The 24,424-nt window shown below is 36.9% G+C and overlaps 2 protein-coding genes across 2 annotated transcripts in view; one reads left to right on the top strand and one right to left on the bottom strand.

Annotated features, from left to right (window-relative positions):
- Positions 1-14,939, bottom strand: part of LOC126368973 (uncharacterized) — a 64,196-nt gene extending 49,257 nt beyond the window's left edge. The window contains exon 1 of the mRNA XM_050013246.1: positions 14,650-14,939. The gene's annotated coding sequence lies outside the window, so the exon portion shown is untranslated. The remainder of the gene's footprint in view (positions 1-14,649) is intronic.
- A 736-nt stretch (positions 14,940-15,675) lies between these two features.
- Positions 15,676-23,145, top strand: LOC126369109 (probable pseudouridine-5'-phosphatase). The gene is made up of 8 exons (XM_050013402.1): positions 15,676-15,737; positions 18,001-18,161; positions 19,581-19,663; positions 20,122-20,257; positions 20,713-20,843; positions 21,403-21,501; positions 21,815-21,874; positions 22,886-23,145. The coding sequence occupies exons 1-8, from the start codon at positions 15,676-15,678 to the stop codon at positions 23,024-23,026; spliced, it is 873 nt and encodes a 290-aa protein (XP_049869359.1). The 3' UTR covers positions 23,027-23,145.
- Positions 23,146-24,424: the final 1,279 nt, after the last annotated feature.

Below are 24,424 nucleotides of genomic sequence, written 5' to 3'. Positions count from 1 at the left end.
ATGTCACATTAACTATTATGACAAATTGAACTGTAAGTCTCACTAATTGTCAAATATGTTAGTGCGATAGGGTTCTTAAGTGGGTACAGGATGTACATGACTGTACATAAACTCATGCTCTTTGAGGTGGATGAGGTCAATAGAGTTACAAGTAATTCAAATACGTACAACTTGCAACCACTTTTGACACGAAATCCTAGGATGGATATCTTGAATAGTTTTGTAATGCGTGATTAGCTTACATGAGGTGACATACTGATAATTATGCTACCAATGATATTTTTGTCACTCGTCACTGTTGATTGTCATAATTACTTGAAACTTAATAAGGGCCCATGGAACGACAAGCAACTAAACTTGTTCTTTCAAAGGCGTCTTTAATCGTTTTTGGCTAAAGTCGTGTAAAATTTCAACTCTATTCGTTCCCAAAGAAATATATGGTATAAAGGCTAAAGGGTTACATCCAGATAGAGAAGTCTCGTTCCTAAATCATGTAATAATAAATCACCTATGCTCAAGAGCTTTGCCCTCGTAACAGATAGACATGCGAACCGATCTATATACATATTTGCACCTATATAGACGTTTTGAGATAAATGGGGTCTTCTTGAGCAATGGTCGATTACGGATTTATTCTTTATGTGTGAAAATCTTATAGAAAAAAAACGTGAAATCCACTTTCAATAAGATACACATTTATATGGAAATGACGAAAAATAACAGTTTGGTCACAATTTTGTCAACGATTACGACATGATAACTAATATGAGTCAATGTTCATGAACGGCATTCGTAGTCCAGTGATTATAACGTCTCTCGATCTGGAGGTCTCGGGTTTGTTTCCAGATGGCGATATATCACAAAATCTTTTTATAATCCTCATTTATATTTTTATTTTTTTTTTATTATTATTTTATTTTTATATTATTATTATATTTTTTTATTATTTGATTATAACAATGCAGGCTGATCACCTGTTCTCTGAATATAGGGATAGACACCGTGGGTCCAAATCCCGTCCGAATAAGATTTTTGTCATGAAAAGGCTCCGTTTTATGATTTTTATTTTTTATTGTATTACTATATTTTTGAATTTGAATTTGAATCTGAATCTGAATCTGAATCTGAATCTGAATCTGAATCTGAATCTGAATCTGAATCTGAATCTGAATCTGAATCTGAATCTGAATCTGAATCTGAATCTGAATCTGAATCTGAATCTGAATCTGAATCTGAATCTGAATCTGAATCTGAATCTGAATCTGAATCTGAATCTGAATCTGAATCTGAATCTGAATCTGAATCTGAATCTGAATCTGAATCTGAATCTGAATCTGAATCTGAATCTGAATCTGAATCTGAATCTGAATCTGAATCTGAATCTGAATCTGAATCTGAATCTGAATCTGAATCTGAATCTGAATCTGAATCTGAATCTGAATCTGAATCTGAATTTGAATTTGAATAAGTCAAAACGAAATTACTTTTTATTATTCTGCCTAAAATTCAAAACCTAGTCTAGATTCATAAACAAGGTCATTAGAGTAAGATATTAAACTTGTGGTCGTAAAATCGAATCTCAGATTCTGTCTCAAGCAAAAGTACTTCGAAGGAGACAAAGTATTTTAGCAATAAAATAGATCTTAAAACGATTGGGTCTTGGCTTGACCTTATAGTGAACCTATAAAAGACTCATCGAAACAGGGACGTAAATATTTACATATCTATCTACTATATACTACATAGTGATGCTACAATTCAAACAAACGCGTGCATAAACGTTTCTTCGTGAACGCTCAGTACATTGTCTTACGTTTGTTTTTTCAGCGGACCGCTTCGCACGCCGCGCTTTTGGATGCCCCGCGCGTCCCTGAACGTGGCCTAAGAATTTATGTAAGTAGTAGGTACAGACGGATTGATGACGTCACAAGTGCCTACGAGTTCATGCTAATAAGAATAGTCGTTCCGTTTTAACGGTCTCACTAAATCCATAATCGAGTGTAATAATTGTGCCGTTGCGTTTACGTTACGTCGATGGAAAAGTTTTACTATAAACCTGAAACGAAATAGTCAGTACCAACTCTTGAAATAAAATATTGAACTTTTCTTACATTCTTGTTTCTCTGAATAATTCACTCGGGGTTTTAAAATTATTATAGTAAGGTACATTAGAAACTGGACCTTTAACCGTAAACGGACCTTGTCAAATGGGACAATGGTATTTTTATTTATATTGGCCAAGTATGTTGGTTCAACTATGCCTGATGGCTATGCTGATTTGCCTGATGCCTATATATTATGATGATGGTAAATAGGCAAGTAGGTACATAACACATTATTATTGCTTAACAATTTGGAACTGTTGCGTTTGTTGGCGACTAACGCTTACTTATTAGATCTTCTTCTGCGTACCAACATATCCACGTAATTATGTACTCAATAGGTATTATAACAAAGATCTTATGTCTAATAATCTAAGGCCATAATCATTCACATCAACTCTCTGAACACGACAGCTACATCAAAATTCAGTTTGTGTTTGAAAATTTTCATCAGAAAGGATTATCTTTCGAAAATACAAAGGAAAGTAAGAATCGGAAAGAAAGTACACTGAAATAGATTTAAAATACCCCTCTCGTTTTTTCAGCGACCCATTTTTCGAGTTTATTTCGGAACAGTCATGGGTAAAATGAACCACCTGCAAGTCACTTTTAATTTTACACTACATTTAAATATTCAGTTAAAAATATGCATTTTGAAATATTGTAAAACTTTTTAACAAGCTGGAACAATTCAAATCCATACGATTATATTATAAGTACAATAGTAATAGTACTTAATACAAGGTAGACAAAAGTAATAAATAAATTACACACGTCTTTAGTAGGTATCGAAGCAGAAATTCAAGAAATGTCTCATCCAATGTTCAAAACAAACCGGAGAAAATCATATACACAAGCAGCAAATATTTTCTCGAATGTTTTCGATTAAATGTCACCTTACATCATCGTCTTACGACATGATATTTTATTCAGGCAATAATAATTACCTACTACATATACATTTACCTACTGTAAGCTCAATAACATTGGCGGCACTAAGAATGTTCGGGATTTTTGTAATATTCGAGTGCGTATATTGGCGTTCTCTGTTTGCAACCTAGCTACTAAGTAATACATAATTATAAATTCAAAAATAAAACATATATTTAAATATAAAACCCGACTACGAAAAATCATGCTCCTAAAAGTATGAAGCAAGATTATGAGGAAGTATAAAGAGAATATGTATATACGAGTATAATGTCCCTGAAATTCTTCCGAATAGTGATATTTAGGTGGTCGTATGCCGTAGTGAGCAAATTCTTAGGACAGATTGTTGTACGACCACGGCTATATCCTAAACATCTCTGAATAGAAAATTGCCGATAAATATTTTCTTAAGTGTGATTTTTCTGTAGTCGGGTTTCAGTTTTTAAACTTATACTTTTTGCATGCACGTTGTCAGCGATACGGAAAAATCACAATACATACAATTCTATGGTCGTTATAAGGGTTACCAGGGGTACAAAACTTTAGGGTCAGGGATAAAATTGCATATCGTGCACGGTAATTGAAGTCGCGGGCCGAAAGCTGGTTGGGCTATAAACTCGAGGAAATACTACTGCGACGAAAATATTACGAAAATGCGAAACGCTGTATCTAAATATAAAATGCCTGTTCAGTGTAGATCGACGCCCGCCTATGTTTATACTAACAACAGTTTTATTATTAAACGCAAAATTCGGTTTCGAAAAACGAAACGATTCCAAGAATTTCATTCGTCTGTGGTTCATTCAATGTGAGGTCACGATTAGGTTGCTTTGTAGAAATTTTAACTGTGATATTAATAGCTAATATATTACAAAACGACGTATAAATATTTTGTGAATAGTTGACATGCTTTAGGCATGATATGTAAGAAAGATCATTGGCGGCTCTTGGCTGAGGAATTCTGAAGCGCACCATAATTATGATAATAATAATATTAAATCATTTATTTTAGACTTTTAATCCGCCGCAAAAAATATTTCAAATCACATAGGTAAGTTTGACGCTGACGTCACTACAACTGAAGTTGCTCTACTTTACTACTCCTAACACACAATGAAAGAAGAAAAAGTGAACTTAATGCTCGCGAATTAGGGACCAAAATTAAATGTGCAACGTCTCATTTTTGCAAAGAATTCCTGTCCGACTATAAAGTGACAACCAATGTCTATACGGTTCGCTATCACTACCACGGCACGCACGTCCAGGCCTCACGCATCAGCAACCACGCCGCACGCGACACGAAGTATTATTAGAGTTATTTTTTTCTTTTTTGACGTGACTTATTGTAAATTTGCCGCAGATAGCATTAACTACTTGGCCGGATTAACTACTTTCACCAGGTACAACGTTTAAGACAACAGACCTGAGGGTGCCCAGTTGGGTGCGAACCTCGGCTCAGGGCGTCGTCTGAGAGGAAAAATATTTGAAAGAATTAATCGACTCTAGTGGGTCGATAACGATAAGCGCTGAATGAGGGAATGTTATTCGAGACACAGCGAATGCTTTGTACCTGGATAAACGTCGTACGTTTCTTAGTCGAAACCCTCGATATAATGCGCTACGGTTGCCGAGGGGACTAGAAGCTGGTGTACATGAGCCACGTCAGGGTCCTTTGACTGACTTAACCCTGACATCAGGGTGGATTTGGTAAGAAATCGACCTCATAACCCACTCAATAGAAAAAAGGAGATCACATACAGAATAGGTAAAGTCGATTTTACTTTGAACAGTATAAATGATTTGTGATTTCGTTGATTCCAAGTAAAAGATCGAGTTATACAGAGAATTGTCTTGCACAGACTTCGTTTTTCTTATAATGTCATACAATATTCCATAAACGTTCGGTAGTATTAGGTTACGGATCATAATTTAACAATATCAATATGAAGACTCGCGAACTTCAGCGGGTAACTGGGACAAAGTTGCCCGTAGCAAAGAAAAGACGCTTCTTCTGGATTGGTTTAAAGGACACACTTACCTATTTAATAATCAACATACAAACCAGAAACCAAAAAACAAGTCCGAGAGGCGAGGCTGTGTTCATGGTGTACAAATCAGCGGATTACATACGTCTAAATGTGACCTTAAAAACCACTTTACCGGTGTCGTGTGTTTAAGAAATCGTGGAGATTTTAGTAAAAAAGATAAAATTGATATTTAAAAAAGTTTATTTTATCTATCAAATCGCAAAGAGGTAACAAAACTATATGGCGGTACTTATAGGTATGTATTCTAATTCCTCGCTACTACAATACTACTACAATGAGCTACATTATCGAACAACTAAATCATGATTAAGCTAGATTCTATACATTCCATAACGTATCAGCAATGTAGGAACACGTTAATTTCTAATAGAACTTATTCCATAGCACAGAGTTTATGGTTGCGTCTTATACGAAAATCGACCGGCTAATAGCTTTCCCAATTAAACATTATACGGGTAGTGGAGAAACCTTGTGTAATATTTGTATTTACCCTGGGGATAATCGTTATGAAGTACCAAAGGCGATGGGGTGACAAGGCGTCGTAGTCTGGCGACGTCGCGCCGATGTTTACGGGCTTAGTCGACCGAGGATGATGTTCCCATAAGGCAAACGCTGCTTAGATTAAATTGTCTTATCTTTAAGCCTTCGGAAATCCATATTAATATTATAAATGCAAAAGAAATTATGTCTGTTCGTTACCTTTTAACGATTAAACCGCTGAATCGACTTAAATGAAATTTTGTTTGAGACTCAGGGAAGAGGATAGGATAGTTTTTATGTCGATAAATCATCCCTTAAGGAGATAAAAAAGGGGTAGGATTATATATTCGCGCGATAACTATCGAAGTCTACGCAGACGCAGTCGCGGGCGGAAACCTAGTACCTATTCTATAAATGGTTATAATAGTAAGTTTCAATGAATACGTAACCCGAAGGGGTTAGGGTAATGAGGATTCATAATCATACTTCATAATATATGTATTTTGCTTATTGAATAGTAATAAGCTCTGTATTGGCGCAGCGGTTAACGCGCTCGGTCTGCGATTGTTGAAGTTAAGCAACTTTCGCAAAGGCTGGTCATAGGATGGGTGACCACAAAAAAAAAAGTTTTCATCTCGAGTTCCTCCGTGCTTCGGAAGGCACGTTAAGCCGTTGGTCCCGGCTGCATTGGCAGTCGTTAATAACCACCAATCCGCAATGGGCCCGCGTAGTAGTTTAAGGCCCGATCTCCCTATCCATCCATAGGGAAGGCCCGTGCCCCAGCAGTGGGGACGTTAATGGGCTGGTGATGATGATGATGAAGCTCTGTATATACAGAGATTTATAAGGCATTGCCTAATAAAGCAACACTTACGCGCAACATATTTGCTCAACATGTAGCCTAACAACGTAGGGCACAGATGCGGAATATCTGTCCATACAAGTTCAGTGGTTGGCAACGTTGCCCTTGCACAATGACGTGCGCTGTTGTGCGACGTTGTCGAACATGCTGAGCATGTGGATACACGGCTTAAATGTATAGGTAAGTAATAGCTTTTCTAAATTATCCGTTCTGTGTATAAACGACAAAAAATATAACGCCACATTTCGTACAAAATAAGCGCACCTATATTCTGTTAAACAAGGCAACGGCTTAATTCCAACAACTAACGATGTTTGGTTCACGCTCAATCCTACCCTTTTAATTAGAGGGGGTGTTAGGGAGTTTTAAATGAGGGTGGTTGGGCTTCGCTGAGTTTTATTTAAATTATGGTGATACAGCTATAGACATAGGTTTGAAAGTTTGACCCTTTGGTCCCTTGGTACATGGGAATGAACCTTAGTCTGTTAATATTTATGAAGCGAATTGTGGCTTGGGTTGAATAAGTTTTGATGAAATATAGCTGGTTATAAACTGGTGAACATAAGCAATAAAATGAAATCAATGGAAATAATTAATATAAAATAACAAAGCGTCACACCTGTGTCCCTGATGGGTTAGGCAGAGGTGTATAGTATACACACTCTTCGCCATTGTGTAAGTCAAATCAAATCAAATATATATTATTGCCCAGAACTAAATTTCAATAATCAGACATAACACACGAATACAAAACAATTTGGGCGGCCTTATTGCTCTAGAGCAATTTCTTCCAGGCAACTACTGTTGTAGCCACCAAAAGGAAACAAACATCCCATGTAAGTCCCGTGTAATGGGGATGAGCCTTATTAAAAGGGTACATACATAACATACATAAACAGCCTATATACGTCCCATTGCTGGGCACAGCAAAAAAAAAATTTTAGGATCGAGATGGGATTGGAATCCTTGACACTACGATGTAAGTCACACGTTCTTTGAACACGGCTAATACGGATAGAATTGAAATATTTCCTATTCATATTTAAGAATATAGGTACTCCCTTCGGAATAAAGCGCAGAATAATTCTTGTGTGCTCAAAAATAAATAAGGAATATAAAATAGCACAAAATAATGTGTACAATAATTTAATCTCAGGTCACAATTAAAATTAAAAAAAAGACATTTTTATCTACTATAAATAGAATGTCATCAACATGATCAATAATAAGAAGGAATGGAATGGCATACAAAAAAAAGACACACGTGTTATTGACGCATCACATTCGGGCTTGCCAACACTGCCAACTATTCAGCTACTTACTGTTAATGACAAACATTACAATGTTGCTACACCTTTTAAAAAGTTGAATTGTCATGACAATGTTATAAAATAAGGAATAATACTATAGAACAGTAACTGTAACTCGTCGCTCCCCACCAGCGGCTAAGATAGGTTTACTTCACCCCCGCTCGGTCTTACTTTAGTGCATTTTAGGTAATTATTTATTTCTTGATGAGGTTTTTTGTTTGATGTGACCGGGGTGTGGTAATGTTCATAATTCGGTAGTTTCTTAAGTAAAAGTTTAATTATGAAATTCTGATTAAATACTAAATAAAGACAGGTCTAAAGGTGACAAAACACGTTGTTCTTTCTATTTAACTTTTTTAATTAAGAAAAATGTAATAATTTGTGCAACGTTTTGTCACGTTTTCCTATGACAGGTTGCTTTTTCATACAAATTCCAGAGTAATTTCGTATTTTGACGTTTAGTAAAAAGTAATTGATTTGACTAGTCGGAAACTACCCTATTATACAAGCACAGTGTCAACTTTTAAAATACTCTTTTAGATCGAAATCACCTGTGCAGTGTGCAATTAGTACACAGAATAAAAGACAGTCTCTCCTATGTATTGCTAGGCATAGAATAAATAATATTAACATCACGTAACAGAAGTGACACAATCCACCGGCACGCATACGAGTTTAGAGTGAGTTTGATTTAAGTCACCACGTTGCTGACTTGCACCAATGAGTTATAAATTTATCAAGTGCAGTTTTCACTAACAGATTAATTTTGTCTCCACCATTATAGACGGCGATACCGCTCACCACCTATCACGTTGATCTAACAGATAGTCCTGTGGGGTGTGAGTACTTAGTTCATCGTGCAATATATAGTAAGTACCTACCTCTAACTATTACGTGATTATTTTATGATCTTAGTCTATTACATACTTCGTTGTGAAGTGCGCGAAAAATCGGCGACGCGATACATCGCGTGAGCGTGACTGAAATCACAATTCTGGTCACGACCCACGATATAAATGAAATACTTTTTTCTGGTCGACATGACATGTGGCGACACATGGCAAAAATTGCACTTTCTTTACTTTTGTATAGTGTCTTGACGATTCTTTCTAATATTTGGCGTGGTTTTGTGTTTGTATTGTGTGTTGGGGCTCAGTTTGTCTTGCGATCGATGTATCTCTGACTACCCCGCAAGAGCTTATGTTATATGTGGATCTAACTACTGTATTTACTGTATCCCAGTTTTATATATCATTGATCTTCGCTGCGCACCCTCGTGCATACATAATTTATGGGGTGACACATCCTATCACATTGTAATAAGACAGAAGGAATGCAGCATTCTTTCGCGTTTTCGAGAAAATTAATCAACGAAGATAAAAATCAGAAGCTTAAGACGGCAGTACTGTGGAGTGTTCCTAAATTTTGACAGTTCTCCATACTCTCCAGCTAAAATTCGTGATAAGTTGCTATAAATTATAAAATATGGAGCAACATGGATTTTCTCCCGTCTTAACGCATTTACCATCACATAAGATTGTAGTCAAATGCCGTAGCTATATTGATTTATTATCATTTTTGATACGTATACAAATGAAAGTCACACGTTTAGTAGCTGGTATTAAAGGTCAGGGGTTGTTCCAAACAACCACAATGTTCTAAAATGGGTGACTGCACCCATCAAATATTTGGCCACATCAGATTTAAAAGATCATTTGAAGAGTATTCTACACCGGCTAGCACGCATGAAGTCTCTGTTGAAAGTGAAAATGGTGTGTTAGGAGCAGCCTACCCCAGCGGGAAATAGGCATGATCATGTGTTTTTTTTTTTTTTACGTGACTTTATTGTAGATTTGCCGCAGATGGCATTAACTACTTGGCCGGACAAATGAGGAGCGCTGAAGGCTCTCACCCGGTACAACGTTTAAGACAACAGGCCTGAGGGTACCCAGTTGGGCGCGAACCTCGGCTCAGGGCGTCGTTTGAGAGGAAAAATATTTGAAAGAATTAATTGGCCCTAGTGGGTCGATAGCGATAAGCGCTGAATGAGGGAAATCGTCGACCACGCCGGCGGGGTCGGTATCGGGGACCTGAAGTGTTTGGTGTCGCGAGCTGATTGGCTGCCTCTATGGCTAGAGTAATCGGGTCGTCGGGATCGTATATTACGTCCTTAATGATCATATTTATGTTCCGACTTTACTTAACAATTTGAAAGATTTTCAATCAACAAGTTTCATTAGACTACACATTAGTGATACAACATTACTCACTGTTCATTGCTGTGACATTTAAGTGGTAGCCAGTTGCTATATTAGTTTAGTCATTAGGAAGCAGGCACTTGAAAACAATGAGTGAGTAACAAACCGTTTGGTGTTGGCATTTGATCGAGTGCTAAATAGGATTGACTGCAATGTATCGTCTCTGGAGTGGATATGATCATAACATAAAGGTATTTCACCTCGGCTATTTGCTTGTTATGTCAGACAACATAATCAAATTCAATTATTACATCAAGATAGATTATGAAGTAACGAGAATTGCGAAAGGTATTCTTAGAGTTCACAGAGTACTGCAGGGCGGAAGGCAAGAGGGAAACCACTGCCCTATTTTTCCCTAAAAATGTAGCATGGAAGAAAATGCTACACCGACAAGAGCGTGGCTCTTAAATTGATGATGATGATTCTTAGATAGTTAGGACATTATTGAGTTCTTATTTAAATATCATAAAATAACATAGCATAGGGTAGGCAGAGAAGATTGAGAGGTGGAGAACTCGCCTGTTGTGTTTATGTCCCAAGTAATGGGGGCGACCTTATTGCCATTAAGCGGGAACAAATCTTGGAAACCACGTGATCTATGATCTATAGACGAATTCAAACACATCACAGCTGGGTTCTTATCTACGCTATAGCGGATGTGCGTGGGTCAGTCGGAAAAGAAGACGATTTTAGCGAACATACCGCGAAATTCAAGACATTTTAAACAAAAACCAGGGACCTGTTTTATAAAACTTACAATTGTAAATTACAATGACAATTTGATGTACATTGCGGAGTGTGTGATCACGAATATTTTGCAGTTTCATATTATCTAGGTAATGAACACCAAATTGTCGTTGTAATTTACAATTGTAAGTTTTATGAAACAGACTGATTTTCATGGAAGTGGAAGAAGTCATAGTCATTTATTGATAATAATAATTGCACGTCACAGATATTACAAAATTCAATTTATATATTTTTCAGTAGAATTCAGTAGTCTCTGCCTTTCTTCAATGGGAAATAGGCGTAATATTATAGTATGTATCAAGGTATTTTATAGCGACAGGCGAACTTAGTGAAAGATACACTATCCGCGATAACTAAAGTTCACGAGGACGGGAAAATAGTACAACAATATTTTCATTTAAGTTTTCCACGTAAAGTCCTAACAATCCGGTATTATCTTATCTCTCTACGCCATTGTTTACACGGCAACGAGCTGTACAATTTGTTCTGTACTTCACTTGTAATTTACCTACATATAGATTTATATCAAGGGATCCGACCACGGAATAGTGAGAAAGAGGATGGAAAGGCCCTAACGCCCATTTTGTATGAGAACCGCTGGTCTAAGACGAGCACGATCCTCGGCGAACAAAGTTGGAGCCAGAACACAGCCCTGTTTCACGCCACTGGTCTGAAAGGTCACTTTCGTGTCGAACTCTCGCCATCATGCCGTCATGAAATTGGCGTGCCCGGACCTTCAAGTCGAAGTTTGGTTTCGCCAGCCACATCAGAGCCCACCACAACAACGACCCGGGATAGATATTTAGGAGTCGCCGTCGCCGGATACGGTTTGGACGACATGATGATGAGAACCGCTGTTCAGTGTTATGTAGATACTTATATATACCTACCTTTTTTGACAAGTTTTTATGTGTCACATCACTTATATTTATTTTTTCTCCCCTGTCAATCTCATCGGTCGATTTTCGTTGCATCTCCGGTTTTTATAAAATCAATTAAAAAGTGTAAGTAAAGAGGAGTTCTTGCTGTTTTACTGAACCTCACATCTCCGAACAACCGCTGTCGCCGGTTCGACCCCGCTCTTTTTTACTACTAAGTACTCCTTTAAACAGATAACTACGATAGCTCTACCGCTTTTCAAATTCCACTTTACCGGAAATGTATAATTTCTGTAATAGGCACCAATTTTGTCATTACTTTTCGTAAGATACTGCTTAGAAAAGTATTTTAGCCGATTTTTTTTAGCTTTCCTGTGATAAAGATGAATCTCCTTGCATGGATCGGATATTAGATTTTTGCTCTGCAGGTTATAATGCACAAGACGACCTTTTAATATGCTATCGCAGAGGTCCGTGTGTCGTAAAGTTTGCACACGAGTGGAGTGAAAAGTGGAAGTATGAACTATTTGTTCATACTTGTGTGGTGTGCGTTTCAGGCTCACTTGGGCCTACCAACCTCTTTCTTCTATTCCGTGGATCCGACTTAAAACGGTATGATTTTTATCCAAGTAGACAGTATTCGCTGCGTCTATTGGTCAAAGCTCATAAGCTCCCAACTATATCCCAATTGTGTCGTAATACGTTCAAAATATATTATGAAATTCTGATAACTAAATAACCTTCTAATGTTCTTTGTTTCGTAAAGACATTGTATGCTTGAAAATTTTGAAAACTTGAAAATAAAAAACAGAATGCGTGCAGCTGCTTACCTTTCCGCGCACGTCGTAAAAGGGATTAAGAGTCCTTCTCAAACATGTTGGACCATAATTAGGGCAACGGCTTCTGTTATCCAGTCGTTGAGCGTCAGGTTCAAGGTCCGGAGATCCTGGGTTCGAACCCGGTGGAGACATAATCACAATAAATCACTTTGTGATTCCTGGTTTGATTAGTGCATAGCAAGCTGATAACTCGATTGTCAGAAAGTAAGATGATCCGTGCTTCGGAAGCTACGTTAAGCAGTAGACTGCTTACTAGGAGTCTCTATATCGACCAAAAAGGAGTCATTGTTGTCGTGGATTATTAGACCTTAATAGCAGTACGATTTTCAGTTTAGCATTGTGTAAATGATATCCGTTTTATGAAATTCTAGGCCAGTAAGTTTATGTTTGTCTTTGACGATTTCAAGACCCTACATACGAGCTCGACTAATGCGGGCTAAATGATAACTTCGAAACCGGTATTCGAAGTTTATAACGAGTGTCTTAACCTAACATGCGAAGACGAAGAAGTGGTCAAGTGCTCAAGCATTGTGCTCAGAATCCTGGTCCCGTTTACGAATCCCAGTATCACAGAAACATCATCATCATCAGCCCATCAATGTCCCCACTGCTGGGGCACGGGCCTTCCCTATGGACAGATAGGAAGATCGGGCCTTAAACCGTTACGCCGGTCCAGTGCGGATTGATGGTTAATCACAGAAACAATACAACAATATTTTTAAGATTCATACTTTATTAGGTAATTGCAGGCTGATAACCCGATTGTCCGACAGTAAGATGATCTGTGCTTACTGCACTACATAACATCTGTGTAATATACAAAGTTTAGGTGTATACAGAGAATTTGTACACACAAATTCACACACGTGTGTTTTGTGTTATGTGTAATACTTACACAGAGTGTAACTAATAATCAGCATATCTGTGTATTATCCAGATGTAGTAATGTAATAGGCAACCCCATTTGTCGTGGTTACTACCCATCATTCTTTTACATTTCCAGGATTAAATGGAGTGCGATGCTTCACCTCCCTTTCGGAACAGGAAGGGACCGTGAATATTCCTTATTTTAAAATAATTATATATCTAGTTCTCCCTAATTAGGTAGCCACGTAGTTTATCAATATTGAGCACTTGAGTGTAATGTATCTGTGTTCGACTGTAGCTTTTAGCGATAAGTACGGGTATTACATTTGGTATTAAGCTTATAGGTACATTGCTGCTACTTCCGTAAAAATAAAGCTTTAATGTTTTTCTCACTAAATATTTTATTTATGACTTCCTCATAGTCAACGTTCTTATAATAGGATTACCCAAACTAAACCAAGCGGTTGCAAATTTACTATCAGTAAGTAGGTCCAAATAATAAAAATCGTTTCAATGTAGGATCTTTAACGAACACTCGAAAGTCCTATTTCTACTTTATTATTTGACTTTATCCCTATTTGTGTATTCAGTTGTACATCCATCGCACGATGAACCAAGTACCCACACCTCACTGAGCTTTCTATTAGACCAACGTAATAGGTGGTAAGCCGTATCGCCGTCTATAATGGCAAATTTCTATTTTATTTTTATCCTACGCTACCTAATAATCTACTAAATATGTTATGTATGAGAAGTGGCGAAGAAAACACTTCAACAACTTGGTTATAATTTTTACAATTCAAAAAGAAAACTGAAGGTGACTTAAGAAGAGGTGATAAGCTGATAATGATTATTGCAACATCGTGATAGAATAGTTGTGTTGTGATAGAATTATGCTTTTCTCGAAGATGGTGTAAGTAGATAACACACGCTACACCATACGGTATTTAACGTATTCACGTTAGTTTCAATATTCATACGTGCATTCTGTCTAGTTAGGTATGAATTCCTTTGGCTCAAAAGTTTTACTACAATAATAAAAAGGGTTAGCCGTTACAAACTTTTATTGTCAATAAAACTGTATAATGTGTGAAAATAAAAACAGTCGCATTTTTTATTACGCAAACACATTACAAATGTAGCGTTAGTTTATTTTTGTGTAATAGCTGGCAGAATTAGGAATTGCACAAAAAACGCAAGTATAAATTACAATTAATGTCTAGTTGCCCATTTTATAGGTACAAAAAAAACATTTCAATGTTGTATTGTTTTTTAATCAGCTCAAGCCAGTATACCAACTGAAAATAGTTATATTATAAACTAACCTGTCAACAGCGTGTATCGTTGCCAGATCCCAGCCACAGGCAATTTACTTCAGAAATACAACTGTGTACATTTTCACGAGAAAAAAAAAAACACGATAATTTTACATATTTGTTATTGTCACTGGTGAACACAGAACTTGGTGTTTCGAGTATCGTGGTTCGTCGGCCGAGTGAGGCGAGCGCGGGCGAAGTGTGGGAGCTTCCGAACACGACTGAGCGGCAAGCTTTACTGACTGAAAGCTCGCTTGCACATAGTATTCGCCTGTTGCCGGGTACCTGCTCCCTCCCCCGAAATGGTACGGCATAAAGCTCAGTTTACAGTACGAAAGCACGCTCGATTTGTATTTTTTTTTCTGTGACAGTTACAGAAAATTTAAAAAACAGTCTATGTATATTATGTATTTCTTATTACGTCTCACAAATATCCTCTCAATTAAATATTGCGGATTGGTGGGTTCGATTTCAATTCTCATAATTAGCTTTAAATTATTTTTATTAACTTAACCGTGTTAGAATAAAAATCAAAAGTGGCTGTGGGTTTTCTTATTGTTGTGTTCTAGACGACATCAAAAAAATAACGGACCTGACTTCACGTGTAGATCATATTGTATATAATGACAAAATATATAACAACACTAAAATAATGTATAATAATAATAAAATTAAATACGTATAAAATAATAACATAAATAGTCTATATACGTCCCACAGCTGGGCACAGACCTCCCCTCAATATAGCGGAGAACATTCCAACACGCTACTACAAAAAAATGTTGCTGAAAATAATAAATGTATATTTTCTTTCTAAATAATAAAAGCACGTGATGTCTTTATAATCAATGATAAATTAAAAATGATTTTAAAATGAGGGACAGGCTACAATACAATACAAATTAATACAATACAATATAAAAAAAGCTCTTTAATGCACTTAAAGCATCTAATGAAGGGGGATCTCCCCCTTTCATTGAAACGTAAGCTCGTCGACATGTGTATCCTGCCGATCCTAACCTACGGTGCCCAAACATGGTCACTGACAGCATCTCAAAAGTCCAAGCTCAAGGTCTGCCAAAGAGCAATGGAACGCAGTATCCTAGGCGTTAAACGAATCGACCGTGTGCGAAACACTACACTGCGATCCAAAACGGGTATCACTGATGTAGGGAAAAAGTCCGCCAAACTGAAGTGGGACTGGGCCGGACACGTTTGTCGGATGCATCCGGAGCGGTGGGCACGAGTCGTTACTCACTGGATACCTCAGGGCGGGCTTAGAAGTCGAGGCAGACCGCGTAAAAGATGGTGTGACGACCTCAATGCTTATCGCAAGGATTGGCCGGAGATCGCGCAAAGTCGAGAGGAGTGGAAAAATCAAGGGGAGGCCTTTGCCCAGCAGTGGGATCGTATAGGCTAAATAAGATAAGATGCACTTAAAATAAATAAACAATTATAATCAGTAGATTCCGTCAATCAGTTGATTACAATTGTTTTTAATATTTATTCTATTAATATTTATTTTTATTATATCTAACTAGACAGTACAACAGGCTTATTGCTAAGGTAGCAATCAACGTACCCTAAAAATAATATAGATGGCGTTATACAGCTTTAACGTTATAATTACCTATTTTCTCAATAACTCATCATCATCATCATCTTCAAGGACATCAAAAATCATCATCAAACAACATCATCATCAAGATCATCTGTAAGAGCGATAGGCTGATCCCCTATCATCATACGGTTTTTCATTATCCACCTTAGGGCTATATAATCAAAAGTGGCTGCAAATAGTTTTTTGATTGTTTGTAGTTCTGCTCACCCCCCAGGGGATACGGGCGTGAGTTTATGTATGTATGTTTCTCAATAACTCGGGTACATATTATTATCCCAAAATACAATGTAATGGCAGAAGCATAGATAAAAATAATTGTTGCTTGACATTTGAATCGTATTGTGTGTAGAATTTTGTTGCTACCTTTATTGCTTCTCTTTAGTTTGATCAGAATAATAATGGGGAGAAGATGTGATGAGGGACATTACTGATGAAGTTCTTTGAAAATTACATAGATGGCGTTGTTGAGTTTAGAATGCTGACAGTACTGATAGCCAACCAAAGTAAAAAAAAATAATTAAGTGTTGATATACTCCTGAGACATCCTCTTTAGCCATAAAGTGTTTACTTTTTTGGACTTCGAAGTTTTGTTCTCTGTTTCGCGCTCTAAATATAAGAAGATCTTGTTGCTACAAACTCGTTTTTTTACTATGATTCATTTCTAGCTCTATGGTTTACTGGCTGTGTGGGCTATGTTCCCTTTGCCTGTCGGACGGACACAATAACAAAAAAAGGTTATTATTTATAACAATACCACTTACTAAACTGTACAACGCTATCTATGTGATTTTTAAGAAACGTAAGCTGGAATTTCCCTCATTGTGCCTGGGTGTAATCATTCCCCTATTTATAATCCAAATATGAATTCGAAAACAAATTCGACAATCATTGGTTTAGGCCTGTGCTGGATCCGAACCTGCGACCTCGAAGCGAGAGGCAAGCGTTCTACCAACTGGGCTACCACGGCTCCCTGTGTCTGGGTGTAATAAAAAGGGTAGAGATAAAAGAAGATTAAAGGAGGGAATATCTGTACAGCGCCCTCTACTTATATTGTTTTAGAGGACTGTAGCCTGGAAAGTCTATCATTATTGACTACTTAAAAGACAATTATGTTAATGCAACATTTTAGTTTATATGTACACCGTTTTAGACGAAAACCGCAGCTAAATTATTTTCCTCGTAAGGCAAATTTCCAGGCACAATCATCATGTTCTTAGCGTCGTTTGACTAAGCAAGGTTCCTCTCTACTATTAAGCATTTTTGTTTTGGGTTTTTTATTATTATAATTTTTCGACATAAATTATTGTATATTATTTTGTAAATAAATAAAATTATAACTAAATTATTTTTTTAATTAATTTCTTTTTAAATATATTTATTTTCATTCTTATTATTTTTTGAGTTATTATTATACACATTTTTACTATTTTGAAAGCATTTTTTTTCTGTAAGTACTGGGCAGGCCATTGACTATAAATATCTTCACTCATTTTCTAAAGATTGACATAAATATTGTTGACAAACAGAAACTGTCTGTAACATGTCACTTCACTTACAATTACGTATTTTTAAACCCTGACTATGATTATAAATTATTTTGTTCACTTTTGATGCCTACTTGAATTCACAAAACTGTTTTCAATAACTAACTTTAGATATGCCATACAAAAAAATATCGGATTAAGAATTCAAGTAGGCTTGTTGTCAAAAATCACAAGTAATGAAAATGATAATTTTAGGCACAGGTCTAAAGTTAACAGATTGCTTCAAGATGTACGGCAGAGGATCTTTCGTGAGGAAATTGCTCAGAATGCCCTCATCATTTGGGACCCAAACAAGCGCTGCCGCTGCGTTAGGCCAGTGACACACTGTATCTTTGACTTAGACGGCACAATACTTGGTAAGTGTTTAGGTAATAGCCCACTTACACGACTCTGCTACCACCCGACTAATGTAATGTCATTCAAATATGGGCTGTTATTCGTGGCCTTTTTAGCAGACAACTCGGTGTCAGCAAACTTCCCGCCATCAGACTGCTTGGTAGTTGACGCCAGCAGCAGTCGTTTTAGTTTAGACCGGTGTTGGTTGGTAGCAGTCTTGTAAGTGACCTTTTTTCCTGTCACTACTCAGCTGGAGTGGAAGTAAAGATAAACATAGCTGGACAATTGGGTAGTTTCAAGGTCAAAGACAAATTATAAAATTCTCATTACTAAATAAAGACAGATAGATCTAACGGTGACAGAAAACGTTTTCTTTTTTCTATTTAAGTAACTTAAATTATTTTGTGAATTTTAATAAAGAAAAATATGCGACATTTTGTGTGAAATCTACCAAAATGTAACGTTAATTTTTAATGCAGTTAATTATAGGGTAGTTTCCAACTAGTCAAATCAGTTACTATGCAATTTATTATGAAAAATCACACTGTGACGTCATAGAAAACGTGATAAAATATCGGAATTGTAATAACAATTCCGATAATTGTAATAACAATTTCTTAATTCAAACGTTTTTCTTAATTGAAATTAATAAATAGGTGAAGTAAAAAAGGAAAATGTTTTTCATTAGTTTTAGATGAGTCTTTATTTAGTAATTTAAATCAGAATATCATAATCTATCAATTAACGGAAGTTAATGTGCCTACTACAAAAATGCGAGTGGAGTTGTATACTCCGTACGTCTATACTAATCCATAATACAATACAATACAAACATCCTTTATTGCATACAACATACAAGACAAGTCCGTAATCTCTAAGTGGCTGTCTTGATAGGCATTTGATTACCCTCGATTACGTCTTATACATAACACACAAATAAATACTCTATCATGTTGGAGATCTTTAACATAAACATCCTATATACGTTCTATTGCGGACTCAGGCCTCCCCTCAATCAACCGAATGGGATACGGAACATCCTACACCACGCTGCTCCACTGCGAGTTTGTGTAGGTCTTATACGGCTATTAACCGGGACTAACGATTTAACATGCCTACCGAAACACGCAATTAGCTTTCTTTTTCGGATCTGGTGATCTAGTCACCAAAATCCTAACCGAACTGAGGACAGTTTTAGAAAGTGATTTTGACCATGTCCCCGGAAAGCGATCCCGGACCTCCAAGATCGTGAGCGTGACGCTCTAATCACTAGAATGATGCAGTTGTCTAAAATAAGATTCCTTTTTCGTTTCTGTCGGCTTTTACGACATTATCGAGTAGCTGAATGTGTTATGTGGTTTTTCTTATATCCCAGTCTAGAGGGGGATCTCTTATCTACTTATATTATTAATAATAATAATTGTCTTTCATAATTACAGATTCTGAAATTGTTTATCACAAAGTGTTAAAGCATCTATGTGCAAAATATGGGAGAGAATACACTGCAAAACTTCAAAGCGAGGTACTAACTTGTTTAATTTTCATATAATTATATTTTTGAAACGAAATATATTCAAATTACATTCAAATTCAAAGATATCTTTATTCAGTACTCGTAACATAGTTACACTTAGGTTACACCTTGAATCGTAAATTTTTATATAACGAACATCTCATTTGCCTAAAACTACTGCATAATATTCTCACAATCTGTATAGCTGGGGAAAAGAAGTTGCAAGAGAAACTTCGGCACAGGGCCGTAGACGTTTTTTAAATATAAGTCGAACTCCAAAAAACGGATTGGAAATGAAATGAGTATTTTGAATGCATATTAAATATATCGTTCTGTCGCATATCTTTTCAAGCCTAAACCGTTTAATATTTATTGCTTACAAAAGTATAAGGATAATTTATTTTAATAGTACTGTATACGTATAGTACCAAATTTTGCTAGTATTAACATGTTTTTCAAATCGTCAGGTTTACGGAGGTACAGATCGTGACATTAGTATAAAAGTGGTGGAAACCCTAAAACTTCCTATTGAAGTCCGCGTGTTTGAAGAACAAGTTATTGACTTGACTAACAAATATATTGTCGATGTACCAGTTAAACCAGGTACTTATATTCATATTTCAAATACCTACCTTATTGGAATATCTTTTCATGACGAAACTTTGATCATAGATCTCTCATATCCAGAACCTTTTCTGTAATCGAGTTTTTTCTTTAATATTATTGAGGTTTCCGCATCAATTCGTTGTGGGCAGGGTGGTGGACTATGTTTCGTATCCCTTTCATTTCTGAGGCATGTGCCCAGTGAATGAGGATGTTTATATTCATTTTAGGTTATGAGGTGGATTACTAATCTCATCGACACTGGTGTCAGGGTTATTATGGAGTCGCCAAAGGCCGCTGACATGACTTATGTAATAACTACGCGTTGATTTCAGTAAGAAGTGGAATGGAGCTTCATTGCTTGCATACAGCTGCATGCAGCAGTTGCTTACAGTCTACGTGGAAAGATTTTTGTAGTTATGTAGTTCAATATAATGAAAGATGTATCATTTCAGGTGCAGAACGGTTGTTAAAACATCTTTACGAATCTAGTGTGCCGACAGCCCTTGCAACGAATTCCACCGAACAAGCTGTCAAACTTCACCTGGCGGCGAGACCTAAACTCTTCTCTTATTTTCATCATATTGTAAGGTTTTGCATATTCTTACCATAATCTTCGAAAAAAGATTATACCTTAAAACATACTACTATCTGGTCCATCCGACGGCGATGCGGCTCAACACCTACACATTGGTCTAATAGAAAGCTCGGTGAGGTGTTGGTACATAGTTCAACTTGCGATGGATGTATCTGTGACTATCTCAATTGGGGTATAAACGTTAGCTTATGTATGTGTATATATGTACAACCCATCCGAAGGAAAAGCCAATCAGTCTAATCACAGGGTTACACACTTCCGAAAACAAAATTCTGGAGCATGTGGGTTTTCCCATGATAATCTCTCTCACCGCAAAGCACGTCATATCAATCATTTAAATTCTAATCATGAATTCAAAAGCAAAGGATCCAGTGGTTTATCGCCTGTCCCGAGATTCGACTATATCCCAATTGGGGTAGTTACAGGTCATCATCACATCCAACACAAGATGAACTAAGTATCCACGCCTCATCGAGCTTTTTGTTAGACCAACAACCATACAATTGGGCTATCACATCTTAATAATTACAATCTTCTTTAATTTTAGGTAACCGCTACAGATTCACAATTAAAACGTGGGAAACCACATCCCCAAATTTATCTTTTGGCCGCATCCCGTTTTACTCAAGACCCTAAACCTGCAAATGTAAGAATCACTTTATAATAAAATATGTGAATAAACTTGCTGAGAATGAGAAACGTAGTATGCAAAGTCTAATCCCAAGTGGGGGGTATGAGCAAATAGAGGTATTTTCTTTAAAACTGTGTGGGTTTGTAATGGGTTTTCAGCAAGTCCCAACATGTTGTTACCGTATCCATTTGGACGAATATCAGGCTGCAGATTATGTGCAATAAAATTTCGAGCTATACTTACCCGATAGAGCGTGAGTCTATGTACGTATATGTCGGTTGATCAGAACACTATACTTATAATTTTTTAAAGGATTTACCCGTTGCAGTGTCTCGTGTTTGAAGACTCGCCAACTGGACTTCTAGCTGGTTATAGAGCAGGAATGCAGGTATTAATGTATATCCCTTAAAATATAGTTCATACTTATACACACTGTACCCACTATATCATCTTAACTATCTGTTCATCTATTACCTTTTCATCCTAGAGCTTTGGATGGAAATTAGCATATAAGTAGTACGAAACCCAAGGATAGTCGTTAAGGCGATTCCCACACGACTGCGCACACCGGTTATTAGTGAAGCGGTATTAAGGTCGCATTGCATTGGCTTGATGTAAGATGCTGGCACACGAAGATCGGTACACCCGTACAAAATCTTCGTATGAGAATCGGAAAAGTACTTACTTACTGCACGACGCGATTCGACTTTCAATTATTTTGCAAATCGTCACCTTATAGCGAAAACCACTGAGCACTTTTTGAAAAGTCACATTCTGTTGTGATTTTCCTCAACAAAATCTCAATTTCTTTCAATCAATTCAATCTGGGTAACAATTGAGCATTTGAGCATTTGGGCAATTGATTGGTTGGTGTACTGCGGAACGGAAGGCGATTGGGGCAACCATCGTTCTACACGCCCTATCTATGGAGTAATGAAGGCGATTACTCCACCGACAAGAGCTCATAAATAAAGAGAGAGAGTGAGAGAGAGAGAGAACAATTTGAGCCCACAACTTTGATTGAAACCAGCATCTCTATTGCGAGATTTTGTTAGCAAAAATATCTAGGAATGATTATTTTTTATTTTTTTTTTCAAGAAGGCAGTTACGCGGTTTTTACTATAAAGCGACGAAATGAAAACCCGGAGGGTCAAAATGGCCACTTCGAAGCAATTCATCTAAGAAAGCAATATTGCAATTTGACATTTGCGCATATAAAAGTAAGTGCGCAATGCAAAGAAATGTCAAATTGAAATATTGCTTTCTTAGATGAATTGCTTCGAAGTGGCCTTTTTAACCCGCCTGCTAGTTCTATGACACTGGTCCATTCTGCTCGTCATTCCGGACACGATATCAGACCACGATGAACAAATAATATAACTTTTTTTAATTTCAACAGGTCGTTGTAATTCCAAGCCGTAAGTTTGATCGTGAACAAATTAATACAGCTACATTATTTATTAGTTCGTTGACGGAGTTTAAACCAGAGATATTTGGACTGCCACCCTTCAGACCACAACCTCGAAAGATACAAGGCTGACAATATTGTGAACATATTTAGAATTTTATTTCAGTAACATAAAAAGTTGTTTCTTTTTTAATAAAATTAACGATCTGAATCTGTATAGTTAATTTAAAAATTGGACTCCATGTACTTTCTTGTCAAAAATACAATTTGCAAGTTAAAAGGAAAAGTATTTTTAATAAACTAAGAATGGTCTGTTTAAAAATATTATTATATTAAAATTAATATATGTGAATTGATCATTGTTAGCCAACAACAAACCTTTTTTCCTCGTGGCCACACCAGTGAGGATAACAACTGCCTATTTCTCCCATTCTTCTTCTTCTATCGTGTGGGTTGTGAGGTGGAGTACCAACCCCATCAACCCTGGTGTCAAGGTTACTATTGAGCCGCCAAAGGTCCCTGACATAGCTCATGTAACGACTACTTACTTACATCAGTAAGTAGTAACCGAGACCAACGGCTTAACGTGCCTTCAGAAGCACGGATCATCTTACTTTTTGGACAATCAGGTGATCAGCCTGTAATGTCCTAACCAAACTAGGAACCACAAAGTATATTTTGTGATATGTCCCCACCGGGAATCGAACCCATGACCTCCGGATCGTGAGCCCAACGCTCAACCGCTGGACCACAGAGGTCGTTAATTCAGATTTCTCCCCATCAGCAGTAACTACTGTAAATGTTCTTTAACGTTGACAGTTCCGCATACTATTTGAGTAAACAGACATATTGTTTTGCTTATATTTTTGCACTACAACCCTTTGCGCAGCGCTTAACTGCAAAATCATAGTGTTATATTTATTCCATAAAGATCAGAAAGAAGAAAACTTAGAAAAAAACATTTTCGATCTGCATTTTTCCAAATGGCTGCTTTATTTTTTTGTATTTAACTCATCCTTTAGACGGGATACACTCGTTGCTCCGCAGTTTATAGCAATTTATCACGAATTTTATCTGGACAGTATGGAGAACTGACAAAATTTAGGATCACTCAGTGCTGTGCAGCCTACATTTGAGCTACTTACTAGTTTTTTTATCTCCATTTTACCAAACTTATCCCTTTCGGAGCAGTTTACCAGATTCTCAATTCACCAGATTCGTAACTCACCAGATTCTCAATTCACGAGATTCGCTACTCACCAAATTTTGTACTACCAAACCCAGAAATGCATAAAGTATTTGCAGCCAAATCGAATAATTCGCCGTACAGTAGGTTGAGGTAGTAGTCTGAACAGACCCATAGTATGCTATGGATGGCATCATGGTATAGGCGGCGTTATATTTTTTTTTATTTTCTGAATTAACCAGTGCCTGTTGATAGAAGATGGAATATTTCAGTAATGTCTATTCAGACAAAAGTGGGTTGGTTACGCCGTAGTCGTATACAGTGTTTGTCTCAATGACGATTGC

Source organism: Pectinophora gossypiella, chromosome 8 (genome assembly GCF_024362695.1).
Source record: "Pectinophora gossypiella chromosome 8, ilPecGoss1.1, whole genome shotgun sequence".
NCBI classification, from domain to species: domain Eukaryota; kingdom Metazoa; phylum Arthropoda; class Insecta; order Lepidoptera; family Gelechiidae; genus Pectinophora; species Pectinophora gossypiella.
Note: the sequence above shows the minus strand (reverse complement) of the source record. Positions and strands in the feature narration are given on the sequence as shown.

What these genes read in the sequence shown, in the direction of transcription:
- LOC126369109 (XM_050013402.1), top strand. Translation starts at nt 15,676, where the DNA reads ATGGTCACTGACAGCATCTCAAAAGTCCAAGCTCAAGGTCTGCCAAAG. An exon ending in CTGCAAAACTTCAAAGCGAG is followed by an intron (nt 19,664 to 20,121) that starts GTACTAACTTGT and finishes TCAAATCGTCAG; the next exon opens with GTTTACGGAGGTACAGATCG. An exon ending in TCTCTTATTTTCATCATATT is followed by an intron (nt 20,844 to 21,402) that starts GTAAGGTTTTGC and finishes CTTTAATTTTAG; the next exon opens with GTAACCGCTACAGATTCACA.